The sequence below is a fragment of the Balaenoptera ricei genome, chromosome 4 (assembly GCF_028023285.1).
Source record: "Balaenoptera ricei isolate mBalRic1 chromosome 4, mBalRic1.hap2, whole genome shotgun sequence".
Lineage (NCBI taxonomy): Eukaryota > Metazoa > Chordata > Mammalia > Artiodactyla > Balaenopteridae > Balaenoptera > Balaenoptera ricei.
The window spans coordinates 106,383,780-106,400,921 of record NC_082642.1 but is presented as its reverse complement, the minus strand read 5'-3'; the positions used below and the strand labels follow the sequence as shown (position 1 = coordinate 106,400,921).

Below are 17,142 nucleotides of genomic sequence, written 5' to 3'. Positions count from 1 at the left end.
AGCCATATACAACAAACCCACAGCAAACATCATACTCAATGGTGAAAAGCTGAAAGCATTTCCTCTAAGATCAGGAACAAGACTAGGATGTCCACTCTTGCCACTATTATTCAACATAGTTTTGGAAGTCCTAGCCACAGCAATCAGAGAAGAAAAAGAAATAAAAGAAATCCAAATTGGAAAAGAAGAAGTAAAACTGTCACTGTTTGCAGATGACATGATACTATACATAGAAAATCCTAAAGATGCTACCAGAAAACTACTAGAGCTCATCAATGAATTGGGTAAAGCTGCAGGATACAAAATTAATATACAGGAATCTCTTGCATTCCTATACACTAATGACAAAAGATCAGAAAGAGAGATTAAGGAAACAAGCCCATTTACCACTGCATCAAAAAGAATAAAATACCTAGGAATAAACCTACCTAAGGAGGTAAAAGACCTGTACTCAGAAAACTATAAAACACCAATGAAAGAAATCAAAGATGATACAAACAGATGGAGAGATATACCATGTTCTTGGATTAGAAGAATCAGTGTTGTGAAAATGACTATACTACCCAAAGCAATCTACAGATTCAACCCAATCCCTTTCAAATTATCAAGGGCATTTTTCACAGTACTAGAACAAAAAAATTTTACACTTTGTATGGAAACACAAAAGACCCCGAAGAAAAAAAGCAATCTTAGAAAGAAAAACAGAGCTGGAGGAATCAGGCTCCCTGACTTCAGACAATACTACAAAGCTACAGGAATCAAGACAGTATGCTACTGGCACAAAAAACAGGAATATAGATCAATGGAACAGGATAGAAAGTCTAGAGATAAACCCACACACCTATGGCCACCTAATCTACGACAAAGGAGGCAAGAATATACAATGGAGAAAAGACAGTCTCTTCAATAAATGGTGCTGGGAAAACTGGACAGCTACATGTAAAAGAATGAAATTAGAACACTCCTTTACACCATACACAAAAATAAACTCAAAATAGATTAGAGACCTAAATGTAAGGCTGGATACTGTAAAACTCTTAGAGGAAAATATAGGCAGAACACTCTTTGACATAAATCACAGCAAGATCTTTTTTGAGCTACCTCCTAGAGTAAGAAAATAAAAACAAAAATAAACAAATGGGACCTAATGCAACTTACAAGCTTTTGCACAGCAAAGGAAACCATAAACAAAACGAAAAGACAACCATCAGAATAGGAGAAAATATTTGCAAATGAAGCAACTGACAAGGGATTAATCTCCAAAACATACAAACAGCGCATGCAGCTCAATATCTAAAAAACAAACAACCCAATCAAAAAATGGGCAGAAGACCTAAATAGACGTTTCTCCAAAGAAGACATACAGATGGCCAACAAACACATGAAAAGCTGCCCAACATCACTAATTACTAGAGAATTGAAAATCAAAACTACAGTGAGGTATCTATCGCCTCACACCGGTCAGAATGGACATCATCAAAAAATCTACAAACAATAAATGCTGGAGAGAGTGTGGAGAGAAGGGGACCCTCCTACACTGTTGGTTGGAATGTAAATAGGTACAGCCACTATGGAGAACAGTACGGTGGTTCCTTAAAAAGCTAAAAACTAGAGCTTCCGTGGGACCCAGCAATCCCACTCCTAGGCATATATCTGGAGAAAACCTTAATTCGAAAGGGTGCACACACCCCAATGTTCATTGCAGCATTATTTACAATAGCCAAGACATGGAAGCAACCTAAATGTCAGTCATCAGAGGAATGGATAAAGAAGATGTGGTACATATATACAATGGAACATTACTCAGCCATAAAAAGGAACAAAATTGGGTCATTTGTAGAGGCATGGATAGACCCAGAGAGTGTCAGACAGAGTGAAGTGAGTCAGAAAGAGAAAAACAAATATCGTATAATATCGCTTATATGTGGAATCTAGAAAAATGGTAGAGATGAACTTATTTGCAAAGCAGAAATAGAGTCACAGACGTAGAGAACAAACGTATGGTTACCAAGGGGGTTAGGAGGGGTGGGATGAATTGGGAGATTGGGACTGACATATATACACTGCTATGTATACAATGGATAACTAATGAGAACCTACTGTATAGCACAGGGCACTCTATTCAGTGCTCTGTGGTGACCTAAATGGGAAGGAAATCTAAAGAAGAGTGGATATATGTATATGTATGACTGATTCACTTTGTTGTACAGCAAGAAATTAACACAACATTGTAAAGCAACTATACTCCAGTAAAAATTAATAAAAGAAATTAAAAGAAGTATGTAAGACAGTGGTTCTCAAAATGTGGTTCTGAGACAGGCAACATCAGCATCAGCATCACCTGGGAGCCTGTGAAAATGTAAGGCTCCATCCCAGAGCTACTCAGAAAGTAGAAACTCTGGGAGTAGGGCCACTAAAACAAGATAGGAGAACTCTGCTAATCTTTGGGGAACTGGAAAGATTTTAGTAAAACATGAAACAATATAAATGCAGATTCCATACACTCAACTAACGTTCATATTTTTGGGGATGGGGGCAGGGGGGCATAGAGGTGTAGACAAAACTGATCTGTTTACATGTTAAATCTTAAGCATACATGCAGAGGCACACCTTTGAGAAACAGCTCAGTCTATCCTGTGTTTGCACTAATGATGGTCTACTTAACCAGAGCAAATGATTGAAATGCCAGTGACTCAGTGCCCATGGGAGAAGAGACAAGTTTATAATGTTTTTATAATAACCTAATCGGTACTATTTACATAGGTGATCAATAAATACTTGTTGAATTGTGGTGGCTTGAACACTCATAGGCAAAAAGCTTTAACAGTAGGTACCAGAAAAAGGATTTAAGTTACTAAATATTATTAAGAAAGCATTCGAAAGGAATTTGAATATAAACAGACTCAAAAATAGTTTTAAAATAAATTAAGAGGATTTTAATCTCAGTAATTTAGAAGGCACTCAACAATTTCCTGTCATTTCTTTGCCTAATATGTATCCTCTTAATTCTTTTATTGCCAATTACTAAGGATATGATTATATACCGTGAGAACATTCTGTGAGAATATTCTTTGAAAATATTCTGGGTCGTGATCCCCATCCTCCCTCCCTTCCTCTCTGCCTCTCTCTCTCCCTCCTTCCCTCTCTCTCTCTCTCTTTATTTCTTTCCAATGTGTCCTATCTTTATTTGGCCAGTCTAAAAGTGAAGGTTTCGAGTTTCTTGTTGATTATAGACTAACTTTACTCTGTCAGAAATGATCTTTACCATCCTTGAGCTACCCCACAAACTGGCAACAAAATGAAGTACTATCCCACCAGCCAAAGGCGTTTTGGCACTGATCCAGCTCTCCTTAGCGAGAGGAATGGGAGAGGTAAGGGAGGGTTCCTTAGGATAATATAATGACAATAAGGAAGAAAGGAAAGAAAAAAATTCAAGAGACATGACAGCCTCAGAGGCAACCCTCTGAGGAAGGCCTTCAGCTTGATCTTATGACAGTAGAAGGTCTCTACTTCACAGTTGGCAAGAAATGTGTGAAGAGGCTGCTTTCTAGTTTGTTTCTCTAATTTACACAAACAATAATGCTGCTTTGAACTTTAAATCATTCTCAGAAAAAAAAAAAAGCTATAATTTCTAAAAGTTACAAGCAATATGCTGACAGGTGATTTTTGGTCAAATATTTAATGAACACCTACTATGCACCAGGCACTGCATAATAAACTGGAGATACAAAAAATGTGCAAAATTGGTTTCTGCCCTCATAGAGTTTTCCTTCTGATTAGTAGGTTTTCTTCCGTTTTTCCCCCTGACTAGCAGTTTTGAGTTATAGGTCTTTGAAGCTAAATTTTGATGCACTAGGACCAGGTATCTGTAGATAAGCTATTAACTAATAACTAATAACCAGTAACTAAGAAGACAAGATGAGGAAGATACCCGAGTAAAATAAGTGAGATGAACAACTGGGACTATGTGAGGACTTAAAATTTTCTGAGCCTGAATGGAAAGTTCTATTACACAAAGTATAAAGTCTAAACTTAAAACGCCCAGAATGATCTGGACCTGGTCTATCTTCTCAGTTAATCTTAAGCCACCCTCCCCCTCACTTAGGAGATCCAGCCACTATGGTTTTCTCTCAGTTCCTTGGTCATGCTAAGCTCCTTCCTGCCTCAGAGTTTTTGGTACATCCAGCACCACCAGGTTCTTGCCCAGTGCCTGCTACATAACAGATGCTCAATAAACACATGAATGACTACATTTTTACCTTAACTTTAAAAATTTATCACATTAAGGAAGCTATCTTTTAAATTGATTAGTTTTATAGTGGTCTTTTTCCTTCTATAAATAGCAGTCATCTTTCTAATACATATGGTTTAAAATATTTCCACTGCTAATAAAATACATGTTAAAAACTTTGAAGATATAAAGATGCATAGAAGAGAAAATAATCATCCATAATCCCTCTACCCATATATAACTAATGTTAATATATTAATATTATTTTTCTTTTTCTGCATATTTTATATAGTTGAGTTTATGCATATAGTATAAGCTGTCATCTTCACGTTACTGACATTTCTTTGTAAACAGTTTTTAATGGCTATATGATATTCTATTATCTGATACAGTCTAATTTATTTAATGGTTATTTTCATCATTCACTATAAAATAATGCAGTGATTAATATCTTTGCAGCATATAGTACCTTAGTAAATTACTTTAAGCTGAAATACAGAATATACTTTCTGTGGATTCAAAAAATCACCTGAAAAATTTAATTGGTTTATGACAGTAAAATACACTACAAAGTTTTTTTCCCTGCCATTTTAATTTCAAATCATATGTACACTTCCTAAAACACCAGGGTCAATCCATATCTGGTTCTGAGGAAAAGCTCTTTTTCTCCACCATTTTCCTAGTCTAGTCTGTTGTAGAGATGTGAACATATAATTTCACACTATGGATAGAATGTTAAGAATGCGGATAGGCCCAGAGGCTGCCAAACAATTTAAATAATGTTGGTACGTATAAGTATTTTTTAAGTTCCTGCAGGGTGGTAATCATCCTAATTTTAGAAGCATAAAGGAGTTCCTGAGAAATGAATGGTGTTCTTATGAAGCAGAATGTATTAATCCTAAATTCTATTGTTCTCTTCTAAATTCTTTATTATTTATGGCCTATTTAAGATCATGAATGGTTGTTAATAAAATGTTAACCCATATAACTAGTGGTCTACTACTTCCTGTCTACATTTGAAGAACCTCTGCTAAAATTCAGACCTCAATCATTACAGAACATGAGCATTAACTTAACTAAAGGTCTAAACAACTGATACTTGGCACTCTATTCAAAAGCTTTTCTTCTCTAGAAACAATGAAATAAAATATATTCCAGAAAATGGAAGTCTAGGAGAATTAAGGGAAATGAATCCAACGGTGAAAATGAACAAAAAGTTCAGCAACACACATACCACAAATTCTTCATCCACTTTATTTAATGTTAATTCTGCATCATCTTCTGCAACAGTTTCTTCTTCTAATTCTTCCACTGGGTATGTTGGTCTAAAATAATAAAGCTTAACATGAGATAAGAGTAAAAACATATCAGCAGAGCAAAAAGGTATAATGTGAATATTAAGGATCCCCCCGCTACACAAGTTCTGGTCCTTTTTCACCTGCCCCCTTTTCCAGAATCACTGTTAAATGTTTCACGTATCCTTCCTGAAACCTTCTACGTAAAGAAGCAAAAACGTTTACCTCCAAATTTGAAGAATCAAGTACATAAATGGGATGATACCACGCATACTGTTAGCCAACCTACTTTCTTTACTTACTAATGTACGACAAGTACATACACAGTTGACTCTTGAACAACACGGGTTTGAATTGTGTGGGTCTATTTACACAGATTTTTTTCAATAGTAAATACTACACTGCTACACGTTTTCTGGTAGATTGAATCTGCAGATGCGGAACTGCGGATTTGGAGCGACGGCTTATAAGGAAGGCCTACTACGAGTTATACACGGATTTTCCACAGCCTTAAGCTCTGCATTGTTCAAAGGTCAAGTGTACAACTTCCCCCCGCTGCCCCCAACACACCTGCACTGTATTCCACTGAACCATAAGTCATATGACTAACGATCTCTGGCTGAAAATTGACGTTGTTTCTAGTTTCTTTACTAGACAGTACTGAAAAGATCATCCTTATACATTTATCGTTTATGTATATCATTTAAAATAAATTTGTACAAGTATAAGGGCTGGGTCGACAACTTTGTACATTTTATTGTTTTGCTCGATATTGCTAAAACCAGCTTCCAAAATGTTACCCTTATTTACACTCCCAACAACAGGGACTTTGTTTCCATACATTTGCCAATATGGTAAACATCTGCCAATATGGTATACAAACTTTAATCTTTGCCAATCATCTAAGTGAAAAAACCTCACTCTTGTTTTAACTGCATTTGTTTCACATGAGAGCGGTTGAATACCTCTTCATGTTTCAATTGGTTATGTGTGTTTTTCAGTGAAATGCATATTTATGCCCTCTGTCCTTGTGTATGTATATTAAGAAAATTAATGCTTTGCCTAACTGTGTTAAGAATATTTTTCCTATTTATTTCTTATACTTTTAGCTATTCAGGACTGTTACAGTTCTTATTGCATAGACTTAGCAACATTTTCTTGCATGGGTCCTAGCTTTAACATCATATACATAAGGCTTTTGCATCACATGACACGTCCCACACCCCTTTGGTCTTTCAGCACTCCTATAGTTTCATTTTTCACATTTACATCTTTGATCAATCTGAAATTTATTTTTAAAAATTTTTAAATGTATTTATTTATTTATTTTTGGCTACATTGGGTCTTCGTTGTTGCGTGCGGGCTTTCTCTAGTTGTGGTGAGCGGGGGCTACTCTTTGTTGCAGTGCGCAGACTTCTCATTGCAGTGGCTTCTCTTGTTTCAGAGCATAGGCTCTAGGCGTGTGGGCTTCAGTAGTTGTGGCTTGCGGGCTGCAGAGCACAGGCTCAGTAGTTGTGGCACATGGGCTTAGTTGTTCCATGGCATGTGGGATCTTCCCAGACCAGGGCTCAAACCTGTGTCCCCTGCACTGGCAGGCAGATTCTTAACCACTGCGCCACCAGGGAAGTCCTGAAATTTATTTTGATAGAAGTAATAAGAAGGACTTCAGCTTTGTTCTTATTTCCAAAATCTAATCAGTGGTCCTAACACTAAGTATTGAACACTCATTTCTCCATCAAGATTAATGACACACATTTCCCATACTGAAAATACTCAAAAGTATTTGGGGACTTCCCTGGTGGTCCAGTGGTAAAGAATCCGCCTTCCAATGCAGGCGATGAGGGTTCGATCTCTGGTCAGGGAACTAAGATCCCAAATGCCGCGGGGCAACTAAGCCCGCGTGCCACAACTGCTGAGCTCGCGTGCCTCAACTAGAGCCCGTGGGCCGCAAACTACAGAGCTCACGCGCTCTGGACCCTGTGTGCCACAACTACAGAGCCCATGCGCCCTGGAACCTGTGTGCCACAACTAGTGAAGAGAAAAAACCCGCACACCACAACTAGAGAGAAGCCCGCATGCCACAAAGAAAGATCCTGCATGCCTCAATGAAGATCCCGTGTGCCCCAACTAAGACCCAATGAAGCAAAAATAAATAAAATTTAAAAAATAAATAAATCTTTACAGAAAAAGTATTTGCATTTAATCCTGGAAAGTTATTTTAAAAATCCATACCTCAGATAGGTTAACAAAATACAAAAATCGACATTTAATACTAAGGAAGTAAAGTACTACAAACCAAATCAATCTTCTTAAAGAATAATTTCCTTTTTTTTTTTTTTTTTAACTAATTAGAACTAGAAAATATCTTAAAGACAATGTTTTCCTAGGATTTCTACGTTTTCTAGGGTTTGTTTTAGCATATTTAGATATATAAAATAAGCATCTATAAACACGTAACTTCTACGTCACTTACATATCACATAGTTGATATATTCTCTAATCCCTATTTTCAATGTTTCCCCCTGCTTTCCCCCCATGTATATACGGTCCCTATAAATTATCCAAATCACAAATGCGTGGCCAAGAATAAGATATGCTAAGAAACAAAGGAAGTACCAAATTAAATAGTGGTTAAGATACCAATAATTTCTGGTGAATTTAGAATTAGGCAATAGATTTAATAATTTTTAAAAAATGCCAAATGCAGGATATCTCATAACTTTTCATGGAATCTAATAAAGAAGTAATGTAGATTATGTACTCATTCTTCACACTGCACTAAGTAGTACTGTTTGGGTTGGAGCGTATGAAATTACCACTTTTTTTAGTTCAAAAATAGATGAATATCGGTAATTTCATATGATTCAACCTGATGATAACCTAAGTCAAGTAAGTTTTTAAAAGTGTTCATTAATAGAGAGTAGATAACTTTCCTGAGAGAATGTAACTGAATATACATTAAAATATACAAACAATATATACACCTTTCCAAGAAGTTAGTTCTAATCCAAAATCACTGCTTGCTCATGTTTTTACCTGAATAATGCCTTCCACAGTCTCTAACCTATCAATAATCCCAATCTCCAAAGGACCAAATATATATATTTTCTAATTATAACCTATACAAATTGACAGTTTCTTAATATTTTATTCCCTTATCCATGTGGTCAACATTTATTGAGTATCTATGATACATCAAATGCTATGTTAATTGCCATAGAGTACATACAAAGATTTCATAATTTCTAGCAAGAAAGTCAGACCTGTAAACAAATGACTTTAATACCATGGTATAGATACAACCATAGAAATATAAACAAATCACAGGTCAGAGAAAGAAGCAATGAACAATGCCTAACAGAGTGTCAGGTGGCTTCTTCAGTATTATTCTTGCCCAGTCACTATAAACAAAGGAGAAAATCCCACTTAAAATACTATATTAATTTCCATTTTTTTCCTTAAATCTGTAGCTATCATTTACCCCCAAGTATATACTATCTTTGGCTGTATAAATAAATATATGCAAAGAAACTTTTAAAAAATTTCCTAAATTGACCAGGATATACAGTTACAGTTAAATCTTTAATAATTATATATCTAAACTGGGAAGGGGCACAATATCAGAATTGGTTTTGAAGATACCAGATATTCCAATTTTGTCTATACTAACTTTTCTAATTAAGTGTGGCATTTTCAGTTTAGAACAGTCAAGAAGAAATACTTCCTATCAGTTCAGTTAAATAGCTCTGAACCCTTAGAAGAAAAAGCTACGCACATAAAATTACTGTTGCCAGGTTGGGTAATTTTTACCTTTTCCAAGTGAAACCAATATATTTTAATGCTTCTTCGGCTAAACAGTCAAGAACATAGCATACATGCGCTCCATAACCCGATTTTAATTTTGAAGGAGGAAAATCTGCAGTTCTCCCCTGAAATACAAAAGATAAACTGGGTATAACTTGTTATTTATATTGCAAATGTCAAAATATTTTAAGCAAAGTACTGCTGAATAAATGTATCACTTCTCTATTCTTCAAATATGATTTAAAATAACTAATTACATTGCTTCTTAGAAATCCATCTCTTTAGTCTTTTTTTTTAATCCATTGGTACAGAAATACTAAAGGAAAATGAAGATGTTTTACTGTCAAAAGTATCAAATTAAAAGGCAATAACCTCATGACAGCAGAACAAATCATTGATCTTGTTAGGGTGAAAATTCAGTATAACCACTAGGTTGGTATCATATCATTAAACAACCATGCAAAGGATGAAGTGATTCACTTGTCAAAAATCAATAACATGTGTGCCAAAAATTCTTACTGCTTGTCCCCAGGAAAAGTCAGAAAAGTACAACTGCTATCATGGTCTATTAAATCAAAGTTCCCTTTCAAAATACAGTGTTTCAGCTTCCTAGTTTTTAGTCATTTTTTAGAAGGAGAACTAAGTATCCATAAATTTATCTCAGAGACATATCAATATTAAGAAAAATATTATTACTTTGGGCTATAATGTGTGTACACTAAACATGTTTAGAAGTGGCATTAATGTTATAATATCAACCATTCTGAGACGATTTTACCTGAAAAATAAATCTAGATATAATTATATATATACATATATACACATATATATGCATGTGTGTATATATAGTTATTCAAAGAGAATTCTTCTAAAAGGCTAGCATTTACGTGGCTGTATTATCAATATTAAAAATGTCCTAACTTGAGAAAATGCAGAAAGAAGAGAGTTGTTTACACTTACGAATGATCGAAGTTCAGATAATATGTTAGAGATTGTTGCATTAGGGTCATCATATTCTTGAGGTTGCTCAAAGGGGCGTCCTGCTTTATTAATCAACCAAGCAGCAAGAGTGCAAAACATGTAGAACTGTTCCCCAGGATTGGTAGGCAGTGCAAAATAGTGTCTGTTTCAAAAGAAGGGGGGAGGGTAGAATATGAAATATTTCAAACAAGTCCATAGTAGCTAAAGGAGCTAAATCCAAAATTGCCAAAGGATTTTTTTTCCAAATGGCTTTAACAACAAAACACATTGATAATTCACTCTTTGAAGTTTCTAATAATCCACAACACTCACATTAAAGTTTTTAATCAACAGGATAAGGGCAATTACTACTGGACACAAAATATTAGATCAAAGACCTTACATCCAGAAAGTGCAGGTCATGTTAAAAAACCGAGCATGTAGAACTTTGGCCAAAATCATTTATGTGTCAGGAATAATTAATAAGAGAGTACTTCCAGAAAATGGTCATTTGGAATTAAGAGATGCTCAGAGTTTAAAAAAAGACCTTAATGATTATTCACTATGCATTTTTACATTTTTTACAATGTCACTGTTATCTTTGCTTACTGTTTCTAACCTATCCTCTAGGTTAAACAGTTGTTCTCATCTTGGCTGCATATTGAATCACTTGAGGAGCTTGTCAAACTATTGCTACCTTACTACACATTGCTTCTTCCCTCTCAGATTAAATCAGAACTTCTGGGAGTGAAGCCCCAGTATGCGCATGTTTCAAAAGTTTCCTAGGTGGTTCTAAGGTGCAGCCAGGAGTAAGAACCACTGCGTTTGTATCACATCCCCAGTCTAACAAACATTTGTTGGCTTTCGGTTAAATCCCCTAGCCTACTAAAAATAGCCCTATGAGGGTCAACATGATTTGTGCCTAAACATATCAGGAATAAAACCTGCTAGCAACAGCATTTGTCAGTTTGATCAAAGATCTTATTTTGCTTTTATGTGTAGCTATCACTATTGTGTTTACATTTGGATTTATAGATATTATAACTAATTTTCATAAGAATCAGCAGTCTACTCCTTCCTGTTTCCAAAACTTTTTCCTACAGGGTAAGTGTAAATGTTCTGAAAGATAACAGAAAGCTGGGAAGAAAAAAAGGCCATGAAGTCCTTCCAGGTAGGTATCAATATATGTTCACACACTACTAACGACTCATCTTTTCCGTATCAGCTGATAACAACTCCAAGACAGACGAATGGATACTGATAAATACTGTAGACCTAGGACAGTGGTTCTCAAACTTTAGCAGGCATCAGAATCACCTGGAAGGCTTGTTAAAACACAGACTTCTGGGCCCCACTCCTAGGATTTCTGACACACTAGACCAGGGAAAGGGCCTGCACTTCTAATAAGTTCCCAGGTGATACTGATTCTGCTGGTCTGTTGACTGCACTTTGAGAACCATTAAACTAGGATATTTCCATGCAAATCCATGACTCAAAGTACCCTGCTGAACTCCTGAGAAAATAGTATAGAGATTATATCAATAGAACCTTAAGGCCTTTCTTTTAGTTTGAAAAATATACTTGGAGAAAAAAAACACATTTTTATTAACATAGAAGTTGTTGGTTGTTTATATTATCCTATTCATTTAAGTAATAACTTCCAATCCTACAATTTCTATCATGAATCAAGCAACAATGATTCTTCCTCTAACTTTTCTCCTATTATGGACTGGCTTAGCAATATGGGCAGTTTACATGAAGCCTACATATTTTCTAATGTGAGTTATTGGAAGAGAGCAAGAAATGAGATCCAAACTGTCAAGGGAAATTACTTGAGACTAGCTGTAGCCTTTAAGAGAAAGTACTACAAAGTCTTGATCTAAAATAAACACAAAAAATTAAGTAAGTACTAATGTGCAGGAAAGCTACAAAACTTATTTATGAGGCTATCACTAAGCTACACTGACTGGAAGAGAAAGTTCTAGCTGTCCACTATCCTCAGTAACTAATGCCAGTGGCTTCAGGATATGATGGACTTATTCCCCGCCAGAACAGGGCAGGCCTTTGCGTTCTATGAGAGAGAGACAATTCCAATAATTGTCATTTCATTTGCCTTTTTCACTTCTCAGTTTCCGAGAATACTGTTACTGCAAAGGCAGAAGTCTTTTAAACCATAGCAAGTAGTGAACAAGTTTACTAACTGCATATAAAGTGCTCAGCAAGGTCTAGGTACCCACAGTTACAAGTTGTAGGGACAGGCTCTCAAAGAGGAAAACAAAAACTAGAGATAGATCTAAATTGATAATGGCATTCATCTTTCGGGATGAGATTATGAGTGACTGCAGTACTATTTTTACACATTTCCTTGTGTTTTCTGAGTTTTCTATGAGGTTGTTTTATTACGTTTATAATCAGAAAAAAAAAATTGTGTTTTATGGAGCTGCGTGTGTGCTCTAGGCAAGCTGTCTTCCAATCCTATCTGTAGTTCCAAAACTTTACTCTCCCTACAAAAAGACGAAGTCTAAGCTCCGTGAGTAGTCCGGCCCTCCGTCGCCAAGTTTGGGGTGAAGTGCCCTTTCCTGCGTAGGAAGACGGAGGCAAGTGCTCGCTAACTCGCGCTTGGCGTTCCCCCGAAGGCCGGAGGAAGGCATCTCCCCAGAGCCCAGCCGGTATCCAGGCGCTCGGGGGACGAGGGCACCCACCTGGACGGGGGCTTCAGGTTGTTTTTCCGGAGGAGATCCTCCTCATAGCGGAGCAACTTCAGCTTCTCCACCAGGTCCTCCATCACCACGAACATGTGGTAGGCCGCGCCGGGGCCCCGCTCCACGACCACCTCCCCTGCCCCTTCGCCGCGGGACCGAGACACCCCATCCTCCAAACCCGACGGCGTGACCACTGCCGCTGCCATCGCGGAACAGACAGAAAGAGCCCAGCGTCAGCTCCGGCCCACAGACCTCCGCGGCCTGCGCTGGCGCAGCCAGGACCTCCGCGGCCGGTTACCAGGCGACCGCCGGGCAACCCATCACCAGGGAAACTAGACTCCGCCTCCTTCCCGCCTAGTCTCTTCTAAATTCCCTCCAACCAGGGCGGGCTCCCTGGATGACGTCACGCGTGCCCCCCCGCCCCTTCCCCGCCTCTAGGGAGGCGGTGGCTGGGAGACAGCCCCGCCCGTGGGGGCGTGGCTTTCTCTTACGCACGTTAGGCCACGCCTCCTCCCGCTGCAATTTAAACACAGAGGAGGGTCCGCGGGCGTTTCCGCTGTGCTGTGTTGGTGGTCTTTAGCAGGCTTGGGCTGTTGGTTGCCAAGGGCCCCTGAGTCGGAGTGTGAGTCAGTTAGTAGCAGTTAAAAAGAGTAAAGGGAGACGTGCAGTATTGAAGACTACGCTAGCCTGATGGTATCTTTTTTACTTTTCTTTTCAAAACTGAAAGTTTTTCACAGTTGTAAAGAGTCGATATCATAGGTTTCCCCTTACCTCAGGAGCTTTCCAACGAGAATTTTCATTAATCTTTCTCTCATTCGGGAATGCTGTGTTTAACAATATATTGTAAGATTTGAAGTATTATAATTCTCCGCTGTTACTCCAGGGCTGGGAAAAGTTGTTGGTTGGGAGGGGGTGGGGAAGAAGAAAGGCTGAGGATAAGCAGAAAGGAGGCATGAGGAAGGATTTGTTCTACCTCAGAAATAAGAACTCTAAACTCACATCCTGCTGCTTAATCTGTTTCAAGCCCATTACACGTAGTATAAAGTTTGGGGGTTCCTTGTTAAAAATCAACAAAATAAAGGAGATAATCTTGAAAGGAATTTCCCTGCGCTATAACTCTTAAGTGTGGCTAAAGACAGAGTGTTAACTACTGTACTGCGCAGCTGTTGACCTGGAAAATACAAGAAAGGGCGTAATTGACCACAGCTTTACAGTTGTCAAAAAGAGTTTGTGTATCAAGCAGATTTCCTACCAGCTACATAAAAAATGAGGTAAGTGGTGGATGCTGGAGGTTTCCTGGGAGAAGAAAACGTATGGCAAGAGGTTGAATGTATGTTTGTATTTATGTGATTTTTGATCTCTGATCTCCTGTATCTGCTACTAGAGAACATAGAAGAGGCCCATTTTTTGACAGAACTGAAGTTTAAAATATTTGTAGTATCTTTTTGTTAGAAAAATGGGCAGAAGAACACTTCTCATTTTAACATCAGTCTAGACCTAACTTGCTTTTGATACCAATAAAGGATCAAAGTGAAAAACCAGAAAGGCAAATACCTTTTTCTATTTACCAAAGAAAAAGAATATGTAAAATGACTAATTTATGTAGAAAATAACCCAAAGGGGAAGACCACTGAAAATTTTTTTAGATAAATGTCATCGTTTGCCTACTGCAGGTCATTAACAGCTGCTTTCAATAAAAACGAGTGGGAAATTTGGATTTGATTCTGCACCACTGCCGAATTGTTGTTTTTCTTTGCCTCCTTAGAATGGTGTTTCTCCCCCATACATACCAACAGCAACCACCATACCTGTGGGTAAAGGGTACTGTGGTATGTCTGTATAACTTTCAGAGAACAAGGTAGATGCATAGCTTTTTAGGATTGGAAAAAAAAAAAAGTATAAGCTCAGTTATATGCTTTGAGGTCCTTGATTAATCAACAAGTAACCTGTGGCTTTTTAGATGACTCAGAACAGTGTCAGCCTTTACAGGTAAATTGATTATAACCAAGGAGACGTTCACTTGAAAGCAGGCTGCCTACGTTAGATATTCTGACATTTTCAGAAAGTTATATATAACACTCAGAATGAAATAGTCAAACATTGTTTTTTGGCTGACGAGAAATCCTCCAACAACATATGTATTTTTTTTTTTTTTTTTTGTATTTATTTTTTTATTTTTTTATTTTTTTAAACATCTTTATTGAAGTATAATTGCCTTACAATAGTGTGTTAGCTTCTGCTTTATAACAAAGTGAATCAGTTATACATATACAATATGTTCCCATTTCTCTTCCCTCTTGCATCTCCCTCCCTCCCACCCTCCCCATCCCACCCCTCTAGGTGGTTACAAAGCACCGAGCTGATCTCCCTGTGCTATGCGGCTGCTTCCCACTAGCTATCTATTTTACATTTGGTAGTGTATATATGTCCATGACACTCTCTTACCCTGTCACATCTCCCCCCACCCCCTCCCCATATCCTCAAGTCCATTCTCTAGTAGGTCTGTGTCTTTATTCCCGTCTTGCCACTAGGTTCTTCATGGCCTTTTTTTTTTTTTTTTTCCTTAGATTCCGTATATATGTGTTAGCATACTGTATTTGTTTTTCTCTTTCTGACTTACTTCACTCTGTATGACAGACTCTAACTCCATCCACCTCATTACAAATACCTCCATTTCATTTCTTTTTACGGCTGAGTAATATTCCATTGTATATATGTGCCACATCTTCTTTATCCATTCATCTGTCGATGGACACTTAGGTTGCTTCCATGTCCTGGCTATTGTAAATAGAGCTGCAATGAACATTGTGGTACATGACACTTTTTGACCTATGGTTTTCTCAGGGTATATGCCCAGTAGTGGGATTGCTGGGTCGTATGGTAGTTCTATTTGTAGTTTTTTAAGGAACCTCCATACTGTTCTCCATAGTGGCTGTATCAATTTACATTCCCACCAACAGTGCAAGAGTGTTCCCTTTCCTCCACACCCTCTCCAGCATTTATTGTTTCTAGATTTTTTGATGATGGCCATTCTGACCGGTGTGAGATGATATCTCATTGTAGTTTTGATTTGCATTTCTCTAATGATTAATGATGTTGAGCATTCTTTCATGTGTCTGTAGGCCATCTGTATATCTTCTTTGGAGAAATGTCTATTTAGGTCTTCTGCCCATTTTTGGATTGGGTTGTTCGTTTTTTTGTTATTGAGCTGCATGAGCTGCTTGTAAATCTTGGAGATTAATCCTTTGTCAGTTGCTTCATTTGCAAATATTTTCTCCCATTCTAAGGGTTGTCTTTTGGTCTTGTTTATGGTTTCCTTTGCTGTGCAAAAGCTTTTAAGTTTCATTAGGTCCCATTTGTTTATTTGTGTTCTTATTTCCATTTCTCTGGGAGCTGGGTCAAAAAGAATCTTGCTGTGATGTATGTCATAGAGTGTTCTGCCTATGTTTTCCTCTAAGAGTTTGATAGTGTCTGGCCTTACACTTAGGTCTTTAATCCATTTTGAGTTTATTTTTGTGCATGGTGTCAGGGAGTGTTCTAATTTCATACTTTTACATGTACCTGTCCAATTTTCCCAGCACCACTTATTGAAGAGGCTGTCTTTTCTCCACTGTATATGCTTGCCTCCTTTATCAAAGATAAGGTGACCATATGTGTGTGGGTTTATCTCTGGGCTTTCTATCCTGTTCCATTGATCTATATTTCTGTTTTTGTGCCAGTACCAAACTGTCTTGATTACTGAAGCTTTGTAATATAGTCTGAAGTCAGGGAGCCTGATTCCCCCAGCTCCATTTTTCGTTCTCAAGATTGCTTTGGCTATTCGGGGTCTTTTGTGTTTCCATACAAATTGTGAAATTTTTTGTTCTAGTTCTGTGAAAAATGCCAGTGGTAGTTTGATAGGGATTGCATTGAATCTGTAGATTGCTTTGGGTAGTAGAGTCATTTTCACAATGTTGATTCTTCCAATCCAGGAACATGGTATATCTCTCCATCTATTTGTATCATCTTTAATTTCTTTCATCAGTGTCTTATAATTTTCTGCATACAGGTCTTTTGTCTCCTTAGGTAGGTTTATTCCTAGATATCTTATTCTTTTTGTTGCAATGGTAAACGGGAGTGTTTTCTTAATTTCACTTTCAGATTTTTCGTC

General features: G+C 37.4%; 1 protein-coding gene across 1 annotated transcript in view; it reads right to left on the bottom strand.

The window, feature by feature from the left end:
• Window positions 1-13,314, bottom strand: part of IFT57 (intraflagellar transport 57) — a 58,572-nt gene extending 45,258 nt beyond the window's left edge. The window contains exons 1-4 of the mRNA XM_059921193.1: window positions 12,993-13,314; window positions 10,291-10,453; window positions 9,337-9,455; window positions 5,466-5,556 (exon numbers count right to left, since the gene is read on the bottom strand). Coding sequence (XP_059777176.1) covers window positions 5,466-5,556; window positions 9,337-9,455; window positions 10,291-10,453; window positions 12,993-13,198 — 579 coding nt within the window. The 5' untranslated portion in view covers window positions 13,199-13,314. The remainder of the gene's footprint in view (window positions 1-5,465; window positions 5,557-9,336; window positions 9,456-10,290; window positions 10,454-12,992) is intronic.
• Window positions 13,315-17,142: the final 3,828 nt, after the last annotated feature.